Genomic DNA, 14,694 nt, shown 5'->3' on the forward strand with positions numbered 1-14,694 from the left:
GCGCACCCCCGGGGCTCCGCGGCCTCCCCGCGGCCTCCCCCGCGCGGCACCGCCCCGGGGCCGAGCGCGGCTCCCATTGAGGCCGCTGCCGGGCCGGCCCCCATCGCGGCGGGGCCAATGGGGGCGGCGGACGCGGTCGAGCCTCTCCCCGGCCTCCCCCTCCGCGGCCGGGCGCCCGTCATGTGAGGGGGATATAGTACTACGGGAGCGGGGCCGCGCTCCGCAGCCGCGCACCCGCCTCCCGGGGGAGCTGCGCCCGCCTCCCGCCGCTCCGCTGCCGGCCGCTCCTGCCTTTGCGGGCTGCTGCTTTGGCTTTGCTTGGTTGTAGTTCTGCGTTTTTATTGTGCGTGTGTGGCTTTTGAATTTTTTCTTCGATTTTCTAAATTTTTTTATAAATTATTATTTCTATATTTTTTGTGGGTTTTTTTGTTTGTTTGTTTTTTTGTTGTTTTTTTTTTTTTTTTTTTTTGTGGCTCGGTTGTGTTGTTTGGGTTTTCTCCCCCCTCGTTTTCCTTGTTGTTGTTGCGTTCTTCTGGTTGTCTTTGCTGCCCTCCGGCTCGCAGAGGAGTTCAGGTAAGGGCGAGCGGGGGGCGCGGGGCCGGCGCTGCCTCAGGGCTGCCGCAGCCCGGGGGGGGCTGAGCCCGGGGGCTGAGCCCGGGGGGCTGAGCCCGGGGACTGTGCCCGGGGGGCTGAGCCCGGGGGCTGTGCCCGGGGGCTGAGCCCGGGGGACTGTGCCCGGGGACTGTGCCCGGGGGGCTGAGCCCGGGGGCTGTGCCCGGGGACTGTGCCCGGGGACTGTGCCCGGGGGGCTGAGCCCGGGGACTGAGCCCGGGGACTGAGCCCGGGGACTGTGCCCGGGGACTGTGCCCGTGCTGCTGGCAGATGGAATTCCATCCTCGGCGGGGCAGCGGGGGCTGTTTTCGGGCTGCAGCGGTGCCGTGCCATGGAGTGACAGGCGGCGAGTGCGGGCTGTTTATTCCCGATCATCGCGACCACGCTGCTGGGGGGCAGAGAGGGAGCTCGGGCCCCCAAAGTCTCCTGAGAAGGGATGGAAGGAAAAACCAATAAAATGAATAATAATGTTAAAAAACCCTCTACAAACGGAACAAACAAACAAAAAAAGGCACGATTAAAAAACCCCCAAGCGAACATGTTTTTCAGCCACGGAAGCCTGGCTGTGCTCCTGCTGGAGTGGGAATTCCGTGTGCGTGTCCCCCGGCTCCCCTTTCCCTGCCCCGGCGGCTGCTGCACGCCTTATTTCGGGCCACCCTTCCCTGCCGGGGTGCAGAGGCACTGCTGCCTCTGCCTGCTGCAGGTGAAGTGCTTCCTCTTGTGGAAGCCAAAGTTTGCGGCTGGAGCGGGATAGTTTTCAGAAAAAAATGCTTTGGGAATGTTTCTGGAGCTTCCCAGGAGCAACGGGCTTGGAAAAAACAAACCTGAACACCCCACTGTGTCCGGGGAGCAGCACAGCCACCTTGCGGAAGAGATGAGAGCAAATGGATTTACTCCTGGCTCACGGCTTCTTTTTGTTATTTTTGTATTATTTTTTTTTCTTCCCCCCCCCACATTTCTCTTTTAATTTCTTAGAAACTCTGGGCCTGCTTCATTGCCTTGTTTCTAGCTCTATCTGTGGAGCAGAAGTCAGCCTGAACAGATTTAAAGCCTTCTAGGGAACAAGAGAAAACCCTGAAAAGATTAGTCTTAAACTAGAAAAAGCTGTGGCAGTAAATGTAGGAAATGACTGTCAGTGTCTCATGTATTCTGTGTGATCAGGGCTGACTGTCCAGAAATGACAGGCTGGGAAATACAGCCCCGTGTTTCAGCAAGTTCCCAGGACTTTACATTTTAATGTTGTTCTGCATCAGAATATGCTTTCTCTGTTTTGCTTTTCGTTATTTTTTTTTTTAATTTTTTTTTTTTAGCTGGTGATTAGATGGACAGGTTTTTAACAGAACAACATGTTTTTGGCACAAAGGACATCATAACAACCCAGGGAACTTTTAAAAAAAAAGTTGGAGACGGTCGTGCTGCTGAACAGCTGCTGTATTTCACTCCAGAAGTGCCGCTTCCAGTGGCTCAGGCACTGCGGTCTTGCTATGGGTGCTTACGTTTCTAACATGTTTTTTACGTTCCTAGAGGTGAAAGTGTGTTATGGAAACAGCATCATTAATTTTCATAGCCTTCAGAGCCCCGGCTTTTTTTGGTTTTGTTTTCTAATCTGTTTTTGGCTGTGTCTTCAGGCAAAGTAACGATAAAAAGCTTTTGGTTGTTAGCCTGGCCTTTAGGAGAAAAATATAGCCAGGGCCCAATCCTGCATTCCAGGCATTCTCCAAAATCTTCTTGGCTGTTCTGCAAGCTTTGAGAGTGCACAGAAAGCAGAACTGGCCCGTAATGTGCCTGAATCTATTTGGCTCTGAGAGTCCCCTCTTAAAAAGCCTCTGGTTACATCGAGTGACATTGTTCCTTGTCAAAAGAGATGGGAAACAAGGCTGCTGGCTGTTTTCTGCTGAGGTAACTGGCCCGCTGCAGTTGCTAGGGGTTCATTGTTGTTTTCTTTTCCCCCTCGTTTAAGTCCTTATTCAAATTACAGTTTAGTTCTATTCCCAGGGAAATATATGGATATTTTGATATGTGGCTTCGCAGCTCTTGCAGACATTTAAAAAAACCTTGAACATTTTAATTTTTATTTTTTTTTTTGAAAAGAAGTTCATCAACTGCTTTTGGTGCATGCAGAGCACGCCAGCTTTTCTTAGAAAAGCACATGTTGCAGTCCAGATTTCCCTCACAGCCCCATTCTTCAGAAGTTTAAGCTGGAATGACACAGACATTGGAGGGAGGATCAGAAACCATCTGAGGGCAAGTCTTCCTTTCTGCCCTGTGTTTCTCAAGACAGTCACCAGGTTTTGGTGCAAGATAGAAACAGTCATCTTGGGTGAGTTCTCACCAGATGCCAATACTAATTTGTCAGAAGCAGATGGTGCCTTCTGTTTCAAAACTGGAATAACTCAGCTATGGGACTTCTGCTGGGGAAACTTTCCATCAACACAAGATTAAAAAAAAAAGTGTGTTAGAAATAGTTCAGCTCTTCTGACTCTTTGCTTTTACTATAAGACATGATTATAGGTTAAGGTCACAAAACAGAGCCACTAACCTCTGTTTGAACTTCCTCGTGTTCAGCACATGTAGGTATTTCATTATTGGTTCAGAGGCATAGCTGACTGATAGAACAGACAGACCAGGAAACTCTGCAATCTTACTTTAAAGTCTTTCTTGCAACCTATCCCTGTTTCCTCCATGTGTCTATGAAGGAGGAAGCCATATCTTTAAGAAATATGCCTTTTCCCCCCTCTTCCTGTGAAATATTAATAGATGTTGCCAATGGGTCAGAGCTCTTTAAGGGTGTTGTGTAAAATACCTCACTCTATGCTCACTGCAGCACTGAGCATACAGACACCTTTTGATTTTTTTCCAGAGAAGGAAAGACAGGGCAAATTTTAGAGATGAGGCAGCAAAGATGCTCTGCAACAGCACTAACAGCCATCCTCTTGCCTGCACAAAACTGGGAGCTATTGACTATTCATGGCAAAGCGTCCAAAGCGCAGCAGCAGAGCCTGTGGAAAATGACAGCGTGTAACAAGATTGACTGGCATTTCCTTCATGCTGGGTCACATGCCTCCTAATTCACACACACACACAACCTCATAGGCTGATCGAATGACTTCTATCTCTGCAGTCCACATACCTTCCACAGAAAGAGTTGTTTTATTATGCACATGTACAGCTCTGTTTTCAATCAGTCACCTTGAGCAAATGACTGAGGGCCAGTGTTCGCTCTATCCCGAGGTCTCTGCGTTTGCTCTCTAAGGGGCATAATCTTGGTCCGTAAGCAATTTTTGTTTTTTCCCTTGGGGAGGTGGGGAATAAAAAAAAAAAACGCAGATGTCCCTCCTGCCTGCCCTCCCCTTTCGAGGAAGTTTGCTTGTCTTAGCTGGTAAAGCATTGTCAGCAAGCCCCACGGTGGGAAAGGTAGGCTTTGCTGTTGTAGGGCTGCAGCAGGATAGGGGCTCAGGGAAGCGGATGCTGTGGGATGCTGTGGGATGCTGTGGGATGCTGTGGGATGTTGTGGGATGCTGTGGGATGCTGTGGGATGCTGTGGGATGCTGTGGGATGCTGCCTGCTCGTTGCCTCAGCACGGGCAGCTTGGGATGCCAGGGGACCGTGCAGCCCTCTCGGTTCCACACGGGGCCCAGCTCAGCCTGTGGAGCCGAGGGGTGAAAGCAGCCACCAGCTGGCTGGCAGGGCACAGTAATTAGCTCCGTGCAGTGCCAGCCTTATTAAGGACAGCGCAGGTGATGATGACGTTGGCACACTGATTCATTACATCTGGAGGGGAAAATCCGCCTAGTAAATGCTGAAGCACAGTAAATATTTTTGGCTCCTGCCAGATTGATCCTTGCATTATGCTGAACAGCCTATATTTGTAGAACTGAGGAAGTTAAAAATAAGGTTGGTGGAAAGCTACAAGATAGGGAAAGGATTTGTATTTTATGGCCACCAGCAATAAACTTTTTTTATTTGTTTCTTTTTGGTGGTAAAAATTTCAACACTTTATTTTTTTCTTCCCGTTCCCTTCTTTGGCTCTGGATTTCACTGCTAGGTGAAAGCTCATTATTTATTTTCTCTTGCTGGTAATATTCTGTAAGGGAGCTGTAAATCTGGAGCACACATGGTTGGGAAATGATTTCTGACAGAATTCTTTTACGAATATGTGGTGCAATCCTGCAAAACGCTTCAGCCCTGACAGTCCTTGGGGGGTGGTGCAGTCATATCAAAGCTTGTAACAGCCTGTGTACCCAGAGAGGCTGGATGCTCTGGACTTTCCTGTGGGCTAGAGGGCTTTACGAGCTGCAGTTCATGGAGATAAATGATTAAACCAACTTCTGACTGTTGCTTTTTTGTTTTCCTGCACTCAGGCTCTCACCTGAACTTTGGCTGCCTGGTATATGCTGTTGGGATATCCTTAAGAGATCATCCAGGAATGGTGGATCACTTGCTGCCTACTGATGAATCCTTTTCATCCACAAGATCTTCTCTTGGATACTTTGGGGACATGACAGCAGGCGTGAGGTCCTACCAAATGCTGCCCTCTCCCCTGTCAGAAGATGACAGTGACTCGTCCAGCTTTTGTTCTTGTTCCAGCCCTGACTCCCAGGTCCTCAGCTCCAGCTATGGAAGCACATCCAGTGCAGAAAGTCAGGACAGTATCTTAGACTATTTATTGTCCCAGGCCTCTTTGGGGAGCACCACTGCATCATGGTGGGACAAAAGGAGACTTCAGCCAATAGTAAAAGAGGAGTACTTTAGGTTGCCTGAATTTAACGTGGATATGGAAGACTCAGGACCATTTCAGCCCACGCTTGAGGAAATTGAGGAATTTTTGGAGGAGAACATGGACTTGGAGCTCAAAGAAAGACCTAAAAGCGAGACCAAGGACTTGAGAGCTTGCAGCCAGGTCTCTGTTGCTTCGCTGCAGCAAAAAGACCATATGTTACCCAGTACTAGTTTAAAAGACAGTAAAAATGAACAGTTGACCAGCTCAACGGAAGGTGGCCAAGCTTCAAATGGAGGAATGACCCTGGAGAATGGAATACCGGTTATGCTCCAAATTCAGCCTGTACAGATCAAACAGGAGTCCAACACGAGCCCCAGTTCCCAAGGACCAGCACAGGAGAACATTAAAATTGCACAGCTCCTAGTCAACATCCAAGGACAGACATTTGCCCTTGTGCCTCAGATAGTTCAGTCTTCTAATTTGAACTTGTCCTCTAAGTTTGTCCGCATTGCTCCCGTCCCCATCGCTGCCAAGCCGATTGGGCCAGGAGGCATGATCCAGGGGCAGACGGGAATCATCATGGGGCAGAAATTTCAAAAGAACCCTGCAGCTGAACTCATTAAAATGCATAAATGTTCTTTTCCTGGTTGCACCAAGATGTACACGAAAAGCAGCCATTTGAAAGCCCACCTGAGGAGGCACACAGGAGAAAAGCCCTTTGCATGCACGTGGCCGGGTTGTGGATGGAGGTCAGTATTGGGGTGCAGCTCTGTCCAATCCCCCTTCCCCTTTTTGCACACTTGACCTAACTTGCTGAGCAAGTAGGTTTGTCCTCTGATTTATAAACTGTTTCTATTGCCAGAACTTGTTTGGTTGGTTTGACAATGAAGGCCTTTTTTCTTCCTGTTAGGCAACCCAGGGTTTTGAAAAATTAAATAGCACAGCATCATCTGCTGGTACCAACAGTTTTAGTGTCTTAAAAAAAATAAAAGTAGTCCATCATAACTTGTATTTCATTCTAGAGGGTCAGATTAGGCTTGTTACCACAGGTAAGACGTGATGTTTGTATTGGTGTGGTTGCAGCACACCAGCCCCAGCAGACCAGTGGCTGGCACCAGCTGAGGCTGAGTGAACTGGATGATTTAGGGCAGAATTGCTGTGCACAGCCCTGTGTGGGACTAAACGTGGTCAGTGGAGGGCTGTTATAAGCAAGTTAGTGGTTAAAAGCAGTATTCTGTGCACTTTCATAGAAAATGAGCTCCATCCCACTCCTTCTGAAAATGCTGGCAGTGACACTCTGGCATACTCTGGGTTTTATTCTCTGTCTTGTTTCAGAAAAAATGCGTGGGTGCCACTCAAAGTTGCAAAAAAGCTGTCAGATGTAACAACATAACCAGAAGGCTGAGGTGGAGTTAAGCATTGCTTGAATGAAAGATTGCGGGTTTGATTGAGAAAATGTTTGGCAGAGGGATTTTAAAAATATTTTATTTTATTTTTAATATGAATTGAAAAATTTAGTATTTTTTTTTTTTAAAATCAACTTTTTATTTTAAGGAAGCTTTGACAGGTGCCTTCCTCACTCTTTCCAGTTAGCTGTATTACTGGCTTGCCTTCTGGCAAGTGCTAATGTACAGCACCACAAATGATGATGGGAGAAAACATAATCTTAACTACCTTGTGTTAAATTAAACTGAATTTCTTGCAAATAACATGCTGCAGAGCTTCAGTGAGCAATGTCTAATGAGAATATGGGCCGTGATCATGGGCAACAGATGAGGTAAAAAGTAACAGGAGTGTTGTGTAAAAATGCAAGTATGTGAGACATGCAGCAGTTAGAGATGGCTGGGTTGTTTTGAGGGAAAAGGTCACAGTGGAGCTGAACCCTCTCTTCCCCAGCTGGACCAGTCTGAAGTTTGCTTCTCAGTACTGAGGAGATCAGATTATAGTCTCTCTACAAACTGCTGGTGATATGTTTCCTTTTGTTCTGGCAGCACCTCTCATGAGCTCAGTTTGCTGCTGCTCAGGGTGACCTCTCACCAAAGCCACGTGTTTCAGCTGATTGGTCCCAGAAACTGGGGGCTGGTTGCTCCTGACCTGCAGTACAGGCACTTGCTGCTTTTTACTTGGTTGCCAGAGTAGGTGTGCAGAGGCAGCAGATGTGCCTGTCATGTTGGCTTTCCTTGCTGGGAAGTGAGCACAGCTCTCCTTTTTGTGACAAGTGCACGTGGCACGTGAGGGTTTGTCTAATCCACACTGAGATTTGTACCAACGCTCCCAGTGACTTTTGTGGCTCAGGATCAGGAGCCTGAAGCATTTCCTGTGGATGACCTTCTCCAGCTCTGTCTTATCACAAAGCTGGTGTTCCCCAAGACACAAAACCAAGGGGGACATTTAGGAAAAATATTAAGTGATAAAGGATGATTAAATTTACAACAGGTGCCTCTCTTCTCAAAGTATTGTGGCAAATGGTTTGCATCAAAAGCAGGATGCCGGAGGGCCAAAAGTGCAGGTCCCACAACCTGGAGCACCCTGAACTTTCAGCCACCACAACTTTTTAAAGATGAGCCCAACAGAAATGAGAAATTAATCACCTTCGTAATGAAGGACATGTGTCTTGACCACAGCTTCTGCAAAGGGCTTTTCAAACTCTTTTGCTGTTTGTCTTGTTGAATTTCACAGCCTGGGCTGCAATCCCAGTCTCCCAAACCCCCAAACTTTGGAAGGGCCCTGCTACAGGAGGAGAAGTTTATAGCCAGAGGGAGAGGCTGTGTTTGGGGAGCTGCCTTCTGTGCTCACAGCAGTCCTTAGCACCAGCCTGAGATTGCTGCACATCCCCTGTGTGCTGCTCCCACATCAAAGGCCAGACCCAACTGAGCATTGAATTACTCAGTCCCCTTTCATCAATAAACCATGTTTACTTTTTCAGAAGTTCAGTGAGAGCTGTGACTTAAGTCTCACATGACTTAAGTCCAATGCATCTGGCCACTCTGTCTGCTCCCAGGTCTACATAATCTCAAGTGAATTTCAACACTAAAACACTGCTGGGCTCTGCTTTCCCCCTATTTTCTCTGCATTCTTGTGCTTGTGTATTTATTTTTTCACTGAAGACACTTAAGAACTGATCTCACTGGAGATAGTAATTTCAAAACCAAAACAAAGTGTTGCCTAGCACAAAGTGCCTGAGCTCAGTGGGAGGGTTAAAGGTTCCTCAGCTCTCTGTGCAGCCCTGCTATGATGTTTTAAATTCACCACGGTTGGAGTGTGCACTCAGCAAATCCTTTTGCTAACCCCTAGGGTGGCTGGAGACCCCTAGCACCTCCCTCATGAAGGCTGAACCTGCTTGCTTCCTAGGCACGGGGCAAGGGCTGTTTTTGGCAGTCTGCAGAGTGGTGCTCATCTGGCAGTGGCCAGTGACCTGCTCTGTTCCCTGGATGGGTCAGGGCACTGATCTGTGTCGTGCCACCTTCTGCCTTTGGTACCCCAGCCTCTGGTTAGCACTGCTCAGGCCAGAGAGCTGAGCTGTGGCATGGGCTGGGCCCAGCAGCTGTGTTATGGCACAGGGCAGGACAAGCTCCTGCTTCCCCTCCCTGGCACAGCTCCCCTGCAAAGCTGCAGTTGCTGCAAGGATGGGGAATGAGGCAATCACCTTGAAATGCCCCACTGCCTCTTCTGGCTGGAGGCTCCATGGGTGACAGCATGAGGCATAAGCTCTGCCTGGTTTGGCTGGGAGGGTTTAAAGCCTTGTAACACCTGTGCCCAGGAGTGTGCTTGGGCCTGAGTGACCATGGGCAGTACCATATGTGGGGCAGGGCAGGCATCTTGCATTGGCTTTTCTTGCTGCTGCTGTGCAAGGGGATGACAGACACAGGAGCTGTGTGGGTTTCATGTAGGAAAGCTCTGGGGGTGGGCAGGAGGAATCAATCTAGAGCCTCCCCTCCACTGTGGAGGAGAGGTACAGCCTGACTTGGCCTTAATGGCTGGTGGCCATGGCAGGGATCAGGAGTACCAGGCTGAAGCTTTTGACCTTTCTTGCCCCGTGAGCCACATAGGAATGTCCCCATATGGCCGGGAGACACAGGACACGTCCTGCACATCAGGGAGCTCTAGGGTTTTTCTTCAAGGGAGATGTAGTTACAGTCCCTTGGGGTCCTGCCAGATGGATTGTAGTTACAGTCCCTTGGGATCCTTCAGAAGGATGAAGAAGGCTCTGGGATTTCCCAGATCACTTCACTTTTCTTTTGAAGGAGGAATCCTTCTAGAAATGGCAGTGACAGAATAGTGAGGTATTCCTTGGGGCTTCCTTTTTTTTTTCCTTTTGAATTTTGCATTCCACAGTGGATTAGTTTCACTTTTTTTGGGTTGATCCCAGTGCCAGAGTGTGTTGCAGATATTTCACTGCAGAGCCAGACCGCCAGATCCTCCCAGCTTCCTCGTCCAAACCTTTGCGTTGTTTTTTTGTAAACACACAGACAGCTTGAGGTTTATTTCTGTGGGCTCTGTAAGTTGATCTTTCCGTCACTGCTGGGGAACAGTATTGCAACATTCCTGCCTCTTCAGCTAAGGACATCGTTATGAGGCAGTGTATTTTTATCGGATGAACTCATCCAAGCTCATTCCTGACATGCGCTCTTTCTCCCCCACCATCCATGCAATTCCCCTCAAAATGCACTTGTGAAGCTCTTGTGCAGGATTAGCCAAGTGCTACTGCACTTCTGTTGCAGATGGTGACCTTAATGGCCAAGGACATAGGACAAGGCAACCCAGCCACATCTGGTTTTACTTCTTTGAAGTCTGTATATAAGAGGATGGCTCTTTGCAAAAGTGCTTTTCCCTCTCTGCTCCCTCTTTTCCCTGGATGTGGCACAGGTCTGTTCCTTGTCCAGCACTCGCTCCTGTTGAGGCAGTCTGCACAGGCAGCATCCTACAGTCTCCAAGCCCACTCCCCCATAGCCCTACAGGAGCATTCCTGCAGGGATCTGGCACTGGGACTAGCTCACTGCTAAGGACTTGGGAGAAATCCCTGACCCTGCTGCTCCCACGTCCACACTGTGTTTTTGGGAAGCTATGGCTGAAAGGACCAAGGGTGTTAGAGAAAGCAAACATTCAAATAGAAGGCATAAGGAGAAGCTTCTGTCACAGCCTTTGTGAAGAAGACTCATCCCAGACAAGCAGCAGGTTGAGAGTTCCATAACAACTGCCTGTTCATCATGGAGAATTTAACTCTTTCACCATGAAGATACCAGAGCAAGGAAGGGAAGAGAGGCAAGGGAATAGGTGAAAGAACCTTCCCTAGAAATGCCCCTGGGAGAGATAAGTCCACACCACATTTCACCCATGGTGAGTGCCTGCATCTGCTTTCCATGGGCTGAGTTCTCTCTGTGGAGCATGACCAGACTGAAGAGCTGCAGCAACTGAGGAAACCATTACCAGCTTTCCCAGTGCCTATGCCCTGGTCCTCAGCTGTTGGCAGGAGATCAGAGCTAATTAAAACCTTTATGTGGAAACTTACTTTTCTTGCATGAGGAATTTATTCATAGGAGTCCAGTAGTCCTGTTTTTTCCCTTTCATAAAAATAGTGTATTTGCTCTGTTGGGGATAGGATATTTTGCTCCAGAAGGGCACATTTGTCTACATGTTCTTTCCCCAATTTGTTCAGCTAGTGCCCATGACTTCACTTATTTATTGTAAATAAACAGCTGATACCATTTCTTGCAAGCTCTCTTTCTGAGCTGCTCTTTGTTACTGCTCTGGCAACAAAACACTTAATTGCCCTTTGTCAGGCAGCAAATTTTTTGTACCCATCTGGATAGGACTGTTTTAGTGTGACATTGTTAATTAACCCTCTGTCTCCCAGTCTTGTCCAAAGTGGAAATAGAGCCAACCCTGCTCTTAAGACCAAAAGATTAGCTCATTTGGGTTCAGTTAAGCCTATGGGATTCATGGTGGCTGTTTGGCGATTTTTCTGTGGAGATAGAAGGTGGAAAATATGTAAAATTCAAAGGACTATGGAATACAGTTTTGGTAATTAAAGGCTCATTCTTGATTGAATTTACCCATGCTAACTATGCAAATAACTATGCTAATGGCCATTGGGGCCCACCTGAATTTCAGCTGTTGAGATCCTGAGCATCTCTAGTACTATTAATGACTTTATTTAGGCTGCAGAGCACACACAGAAGCCAACTTTTCATCTGGATCTAATAAGTCATGTTTCTAGGTAGCTATGGCTGGATTTGTCTGGAATCCCTCTCAAACTGGGTGCAGTTAGTGGGTGACTGTTGTGCTTATGTCAGTGGGAGCTTGAAGCAGACCTCACCTGCAGGGCAGTGGTGGCTGTCTCTGCTGGAGGAGTCTGTGCTTGGATTTGCAGGAGAGAGATGGTGGGGATGGCTTTGGTGGGGACTGGAAGGGGGATCAAGAGCAGCACTGTTTTTGTCAAGCTGTACCTGTGGTGTGGGGTCCAGGGTGAGGCTGGTACAAACATTGCCCTGAGTCCAGAGCTGACACGAGCTGAGGTTGGTAGCTGTGTGTTTCCATCACTGCTGCTGCCTGCAGGCCGGGACCAGCCCAGCCCTGCCGTGTGTCCCTTTCACCTCCTGGAGTCTCCCAGTGGCCTGAGGGGACTTTTTTAACCTGCTGTGAGAGCCCTGGCATCATAAAGCCCCGTTTATCTGAAAAGGCTTCTCCTCTCTTGCAGGTTCTCCAGGTCAGATGAGCTGTCCCGGCACAGGCGCTCCCACTCGGGGGTGAAACCCTACCAGTGTCCAGTCTGTGAGAAGAAGTTTGCTCGAAGTGACCACTTGTCCAAACATGTCAAGGTGCACCGGTTCCCACGAAGCAACCGCTCCGTCCGCTCCATGAACTGATGGGTCCTGCTTTCCCCTTCCTGCCCAGCCATCCTACAGCAGCTGATGACAGCACTTTGCTCACTATGTTTCTAGTGATAATTTATTTGTCTCCACAGAACAGTCAATGCTGTTACTTAATACCACCATGTTTGAGTGCCCCATGTCCTTCAAAGGATTTGAGAATGAAGCTCTTTTTGGGTCAGGGGAGCGGGGCGCTTCTTCCTTCTTTTTTTCTTTTTTTTGTTTTTTTTTTTCTTTTAAGGATATTATTTTCCTTTCCTTCTATATGTCTCTCCTTTGCTGCTGCTTCTTTTGGAAATTACAGTGTTTTATTTTTAGCTGTTTTTTGCTGCACAGGAAAATGTAAAAGTTGCTTGCTGCTAGTTAATTATAGCCCTGGCATTCCTGAGGGCTTTGCTCATGTACAGGCCACTCATTGTGAGTTTTTATTAAGCTGCTCTATTTGTCCAGTTTGGAAACAGCAAATTCCTTTTGAAATGAAAACAACTCCTTTGTTTTTGGGTCGCCTGAGCCAAGGATTTGTAGGGGCTGGCCATAGGAGGAAGAACAGTGGGAGTCGGGGATAGGGGCAGACAAGGCTTGGAGAGCACTGGAATGTGCCTCCATGCATCTCTGGATTTTCCTGGCTCACATTTACCTTTCCCTTGGCTAGGGCTATATATAAATATTTATGTATACATATACATACATACATACATATATATATATATTTAAAGAAAGACACGTCCCAAGCAAACCCAGAAGCTCAGGCTGCATGGAACGGCTTGGAGTGAAGCCTCTGGAACTGTGTGTGTGTTTCTGTCCTGTGCTGCCGAGGGGTGAAAGGATGCCCAGGTGCCAAAGGATGCTGCTTTCCTTTGAGGCTGGTTTGCAGCATCCACTGTCTATAGCAGAAGAGCTGTTGTCTGCCCACAAAACAGCACAAAGGTGTTTGTGAGAGCGTCTGAGCTCTGTTCCTGTCTCTGCTCCTGCCCTCCTGTGTGATCTGGGGGGAGAAAGCAGAGCCCCAGCCCCAAGGTGCCTGGTGAGCACTGGGCATCCCCACATGCAGCGTGAGTCAAGGCCTGGCTGGCTGGAGCTGTCTGTGTTTGCTGGCAGGGTCTGAAGGATGTGCCTGTGCCCAGGGAGGGTGGGAGGAACTGTGAGCTGGTGGGACAGCGCTGTGAAACCCAGGTCTGGGGGTGATCCTCAGTGCTCCCTCCCGACAGCCATGTCAGAGCTCCATGCAGCTGGGGTGGGCAAATGGGTGAGAACAGTAGCCAAAAGAAACAAATTTGTGTGGTAGCTGGCTAAGAAGGGAATTCAAGCAAATAATCAGACGGCAGCAGGCAAGTGATTTTGTGTTTCTTCTTGTTTTGTTTTTCCTTTTGAACTCTGGCGATTGTAAGAAGCTTTAGAAGAAAATAGAATTCAGTAATTAGGAATGATTTTATAATGGATGTTGCATTTCCTTTCCATTCGCAGACAGCCTCTGTTTGTCTTTTCTGTTGGCAAAATGGGAAGTAGGAAAGTGTGATCCCAGAGCTAGGCAGAGCAGAAGCCCACGCTGTGTGAGAGCAGCAGGTCTGGCTAAAGTGAATGCATTCCTTTTGTCCTCTAGAAATTAATATAATTGAACTATCATCTATTGACTGGTTTATATCACATCCTATGAATGTATGTAAATAAAACTGTACATAGATGCATATCTATATAAAATATCTTTTAATAACGTATCAAATTTGTGTAAATTGGAAACAAAAATACCTATAAAGCCAGTGTACATAAGTTACAATTCTGTATATTTTCTTTTGTTCTTCATAAAAATATATTTACTTTGACAATAAAATGAAAATGGAAATTTTAAATCCCTCCTTGAAATTATTATTCTTTAATTTCCTTTATAGCCAGCTCTGTAATCAGGACAATAGCAGTTGAAATTTTGGTTCACTTAGATGTAACTTTTCAGGTGCTGAGTAACAGGGAGATGATGGATCAGTTCTGAAGCTGAGTTTTTCTCATCTCAGGAAATTCTAGGGAGGCACAAGATGTCTCAGCTCTCTCTCCACTGGAGCCCTCATGCCTTGCTTGGCAGCCACGCTGGGACACAAATGCCTTCCATGGCTCCTGACTGCTGTGGAACAGGTCTACAGATGCAGTAAAACTGTGGTTAATAAAGCAAAGCAAGCAGGTTTTGAGGGAATTCCAGCTTTAGTGATTAGTGTGGAGGAGGAAGGGCTCCAAAGTCTGCTTCAGACTGGGACTGTGACTCGCTGTGTGACCCAGGACAGAGGACTCGATTGCCGTGCTCTGCAGTTCCCTTTCTTGTAAAACAGGGATAATAACGCATCACAGTGATACTGTGGGACTTAATTTGCGTTTGTGTGATCCTTGGGTGGAAGGAACAAGCAATGAGACAAGTAGTCACAGGATTAGATTGTTAAAGAAAGGCCCAGCAGGACGGAGGTCTTGGTGCCAGGGCGCCTCAGTTGGCTCTTCTGTAAATCCCACGCC

The 14,694-nt window shown here is 47.8% G+C and overlaps 1 protein-coding gene across 2 annotated transcripts; it reads left to right on the plus strand.

Annotated features, from left to right (window-relative positions):
- The first annotated feature begins 4 nt into the window (after positions 1-4).
- Positions 5-14,048, plus strand: KLF15 (KLF transcription factor 15). Of its 2 annotated transcripts, none has more exons than XM_086846926.1 (3): positions 5-573; positions 4,974-6,081; positions 12,030-14,048. In XM_086846926.1, the coding sequence occupies exons 2-3, from the start codon at positions 5,039-5,041 to the stop codon at positions 12,196-12,198; spliced, it is 1,212 nt and encodes a 403-aa protein (XP_086703052.1). In that variant the 5' UTR covers positions 5-573; positions 4,974-5,038; the 3' UTR covers positions 12,199-14,048. The 2 variants fall into 2 exon arrangements, with proteins under 2 accessions (XP_086703052.1, XP_023791080.1); XM_023935312.2 differs by lacking the exon at positions 5-573 and adding an exon at positions 3,807-3,878.
- The last annotated feature ends 646 nt before the right edge of the window (positions 14,049-14,694 follow it).

The sequence above is a fragment of the Cyanistes caeruleus genome, chromosome 11, assembly GCF_971803275.1.
Source record: "Cyanistes caeruleus chromosome 11, bCyaCae1.hap1.1, whole genome shotgun sequence".
Taxonomy (NCBI): domain Eukaryota; kingdom Metazoa; phylum Chordata; class Aves; order Passeriformes; family Paridae; genus Cyanistes; species Cyanistes caeruleus.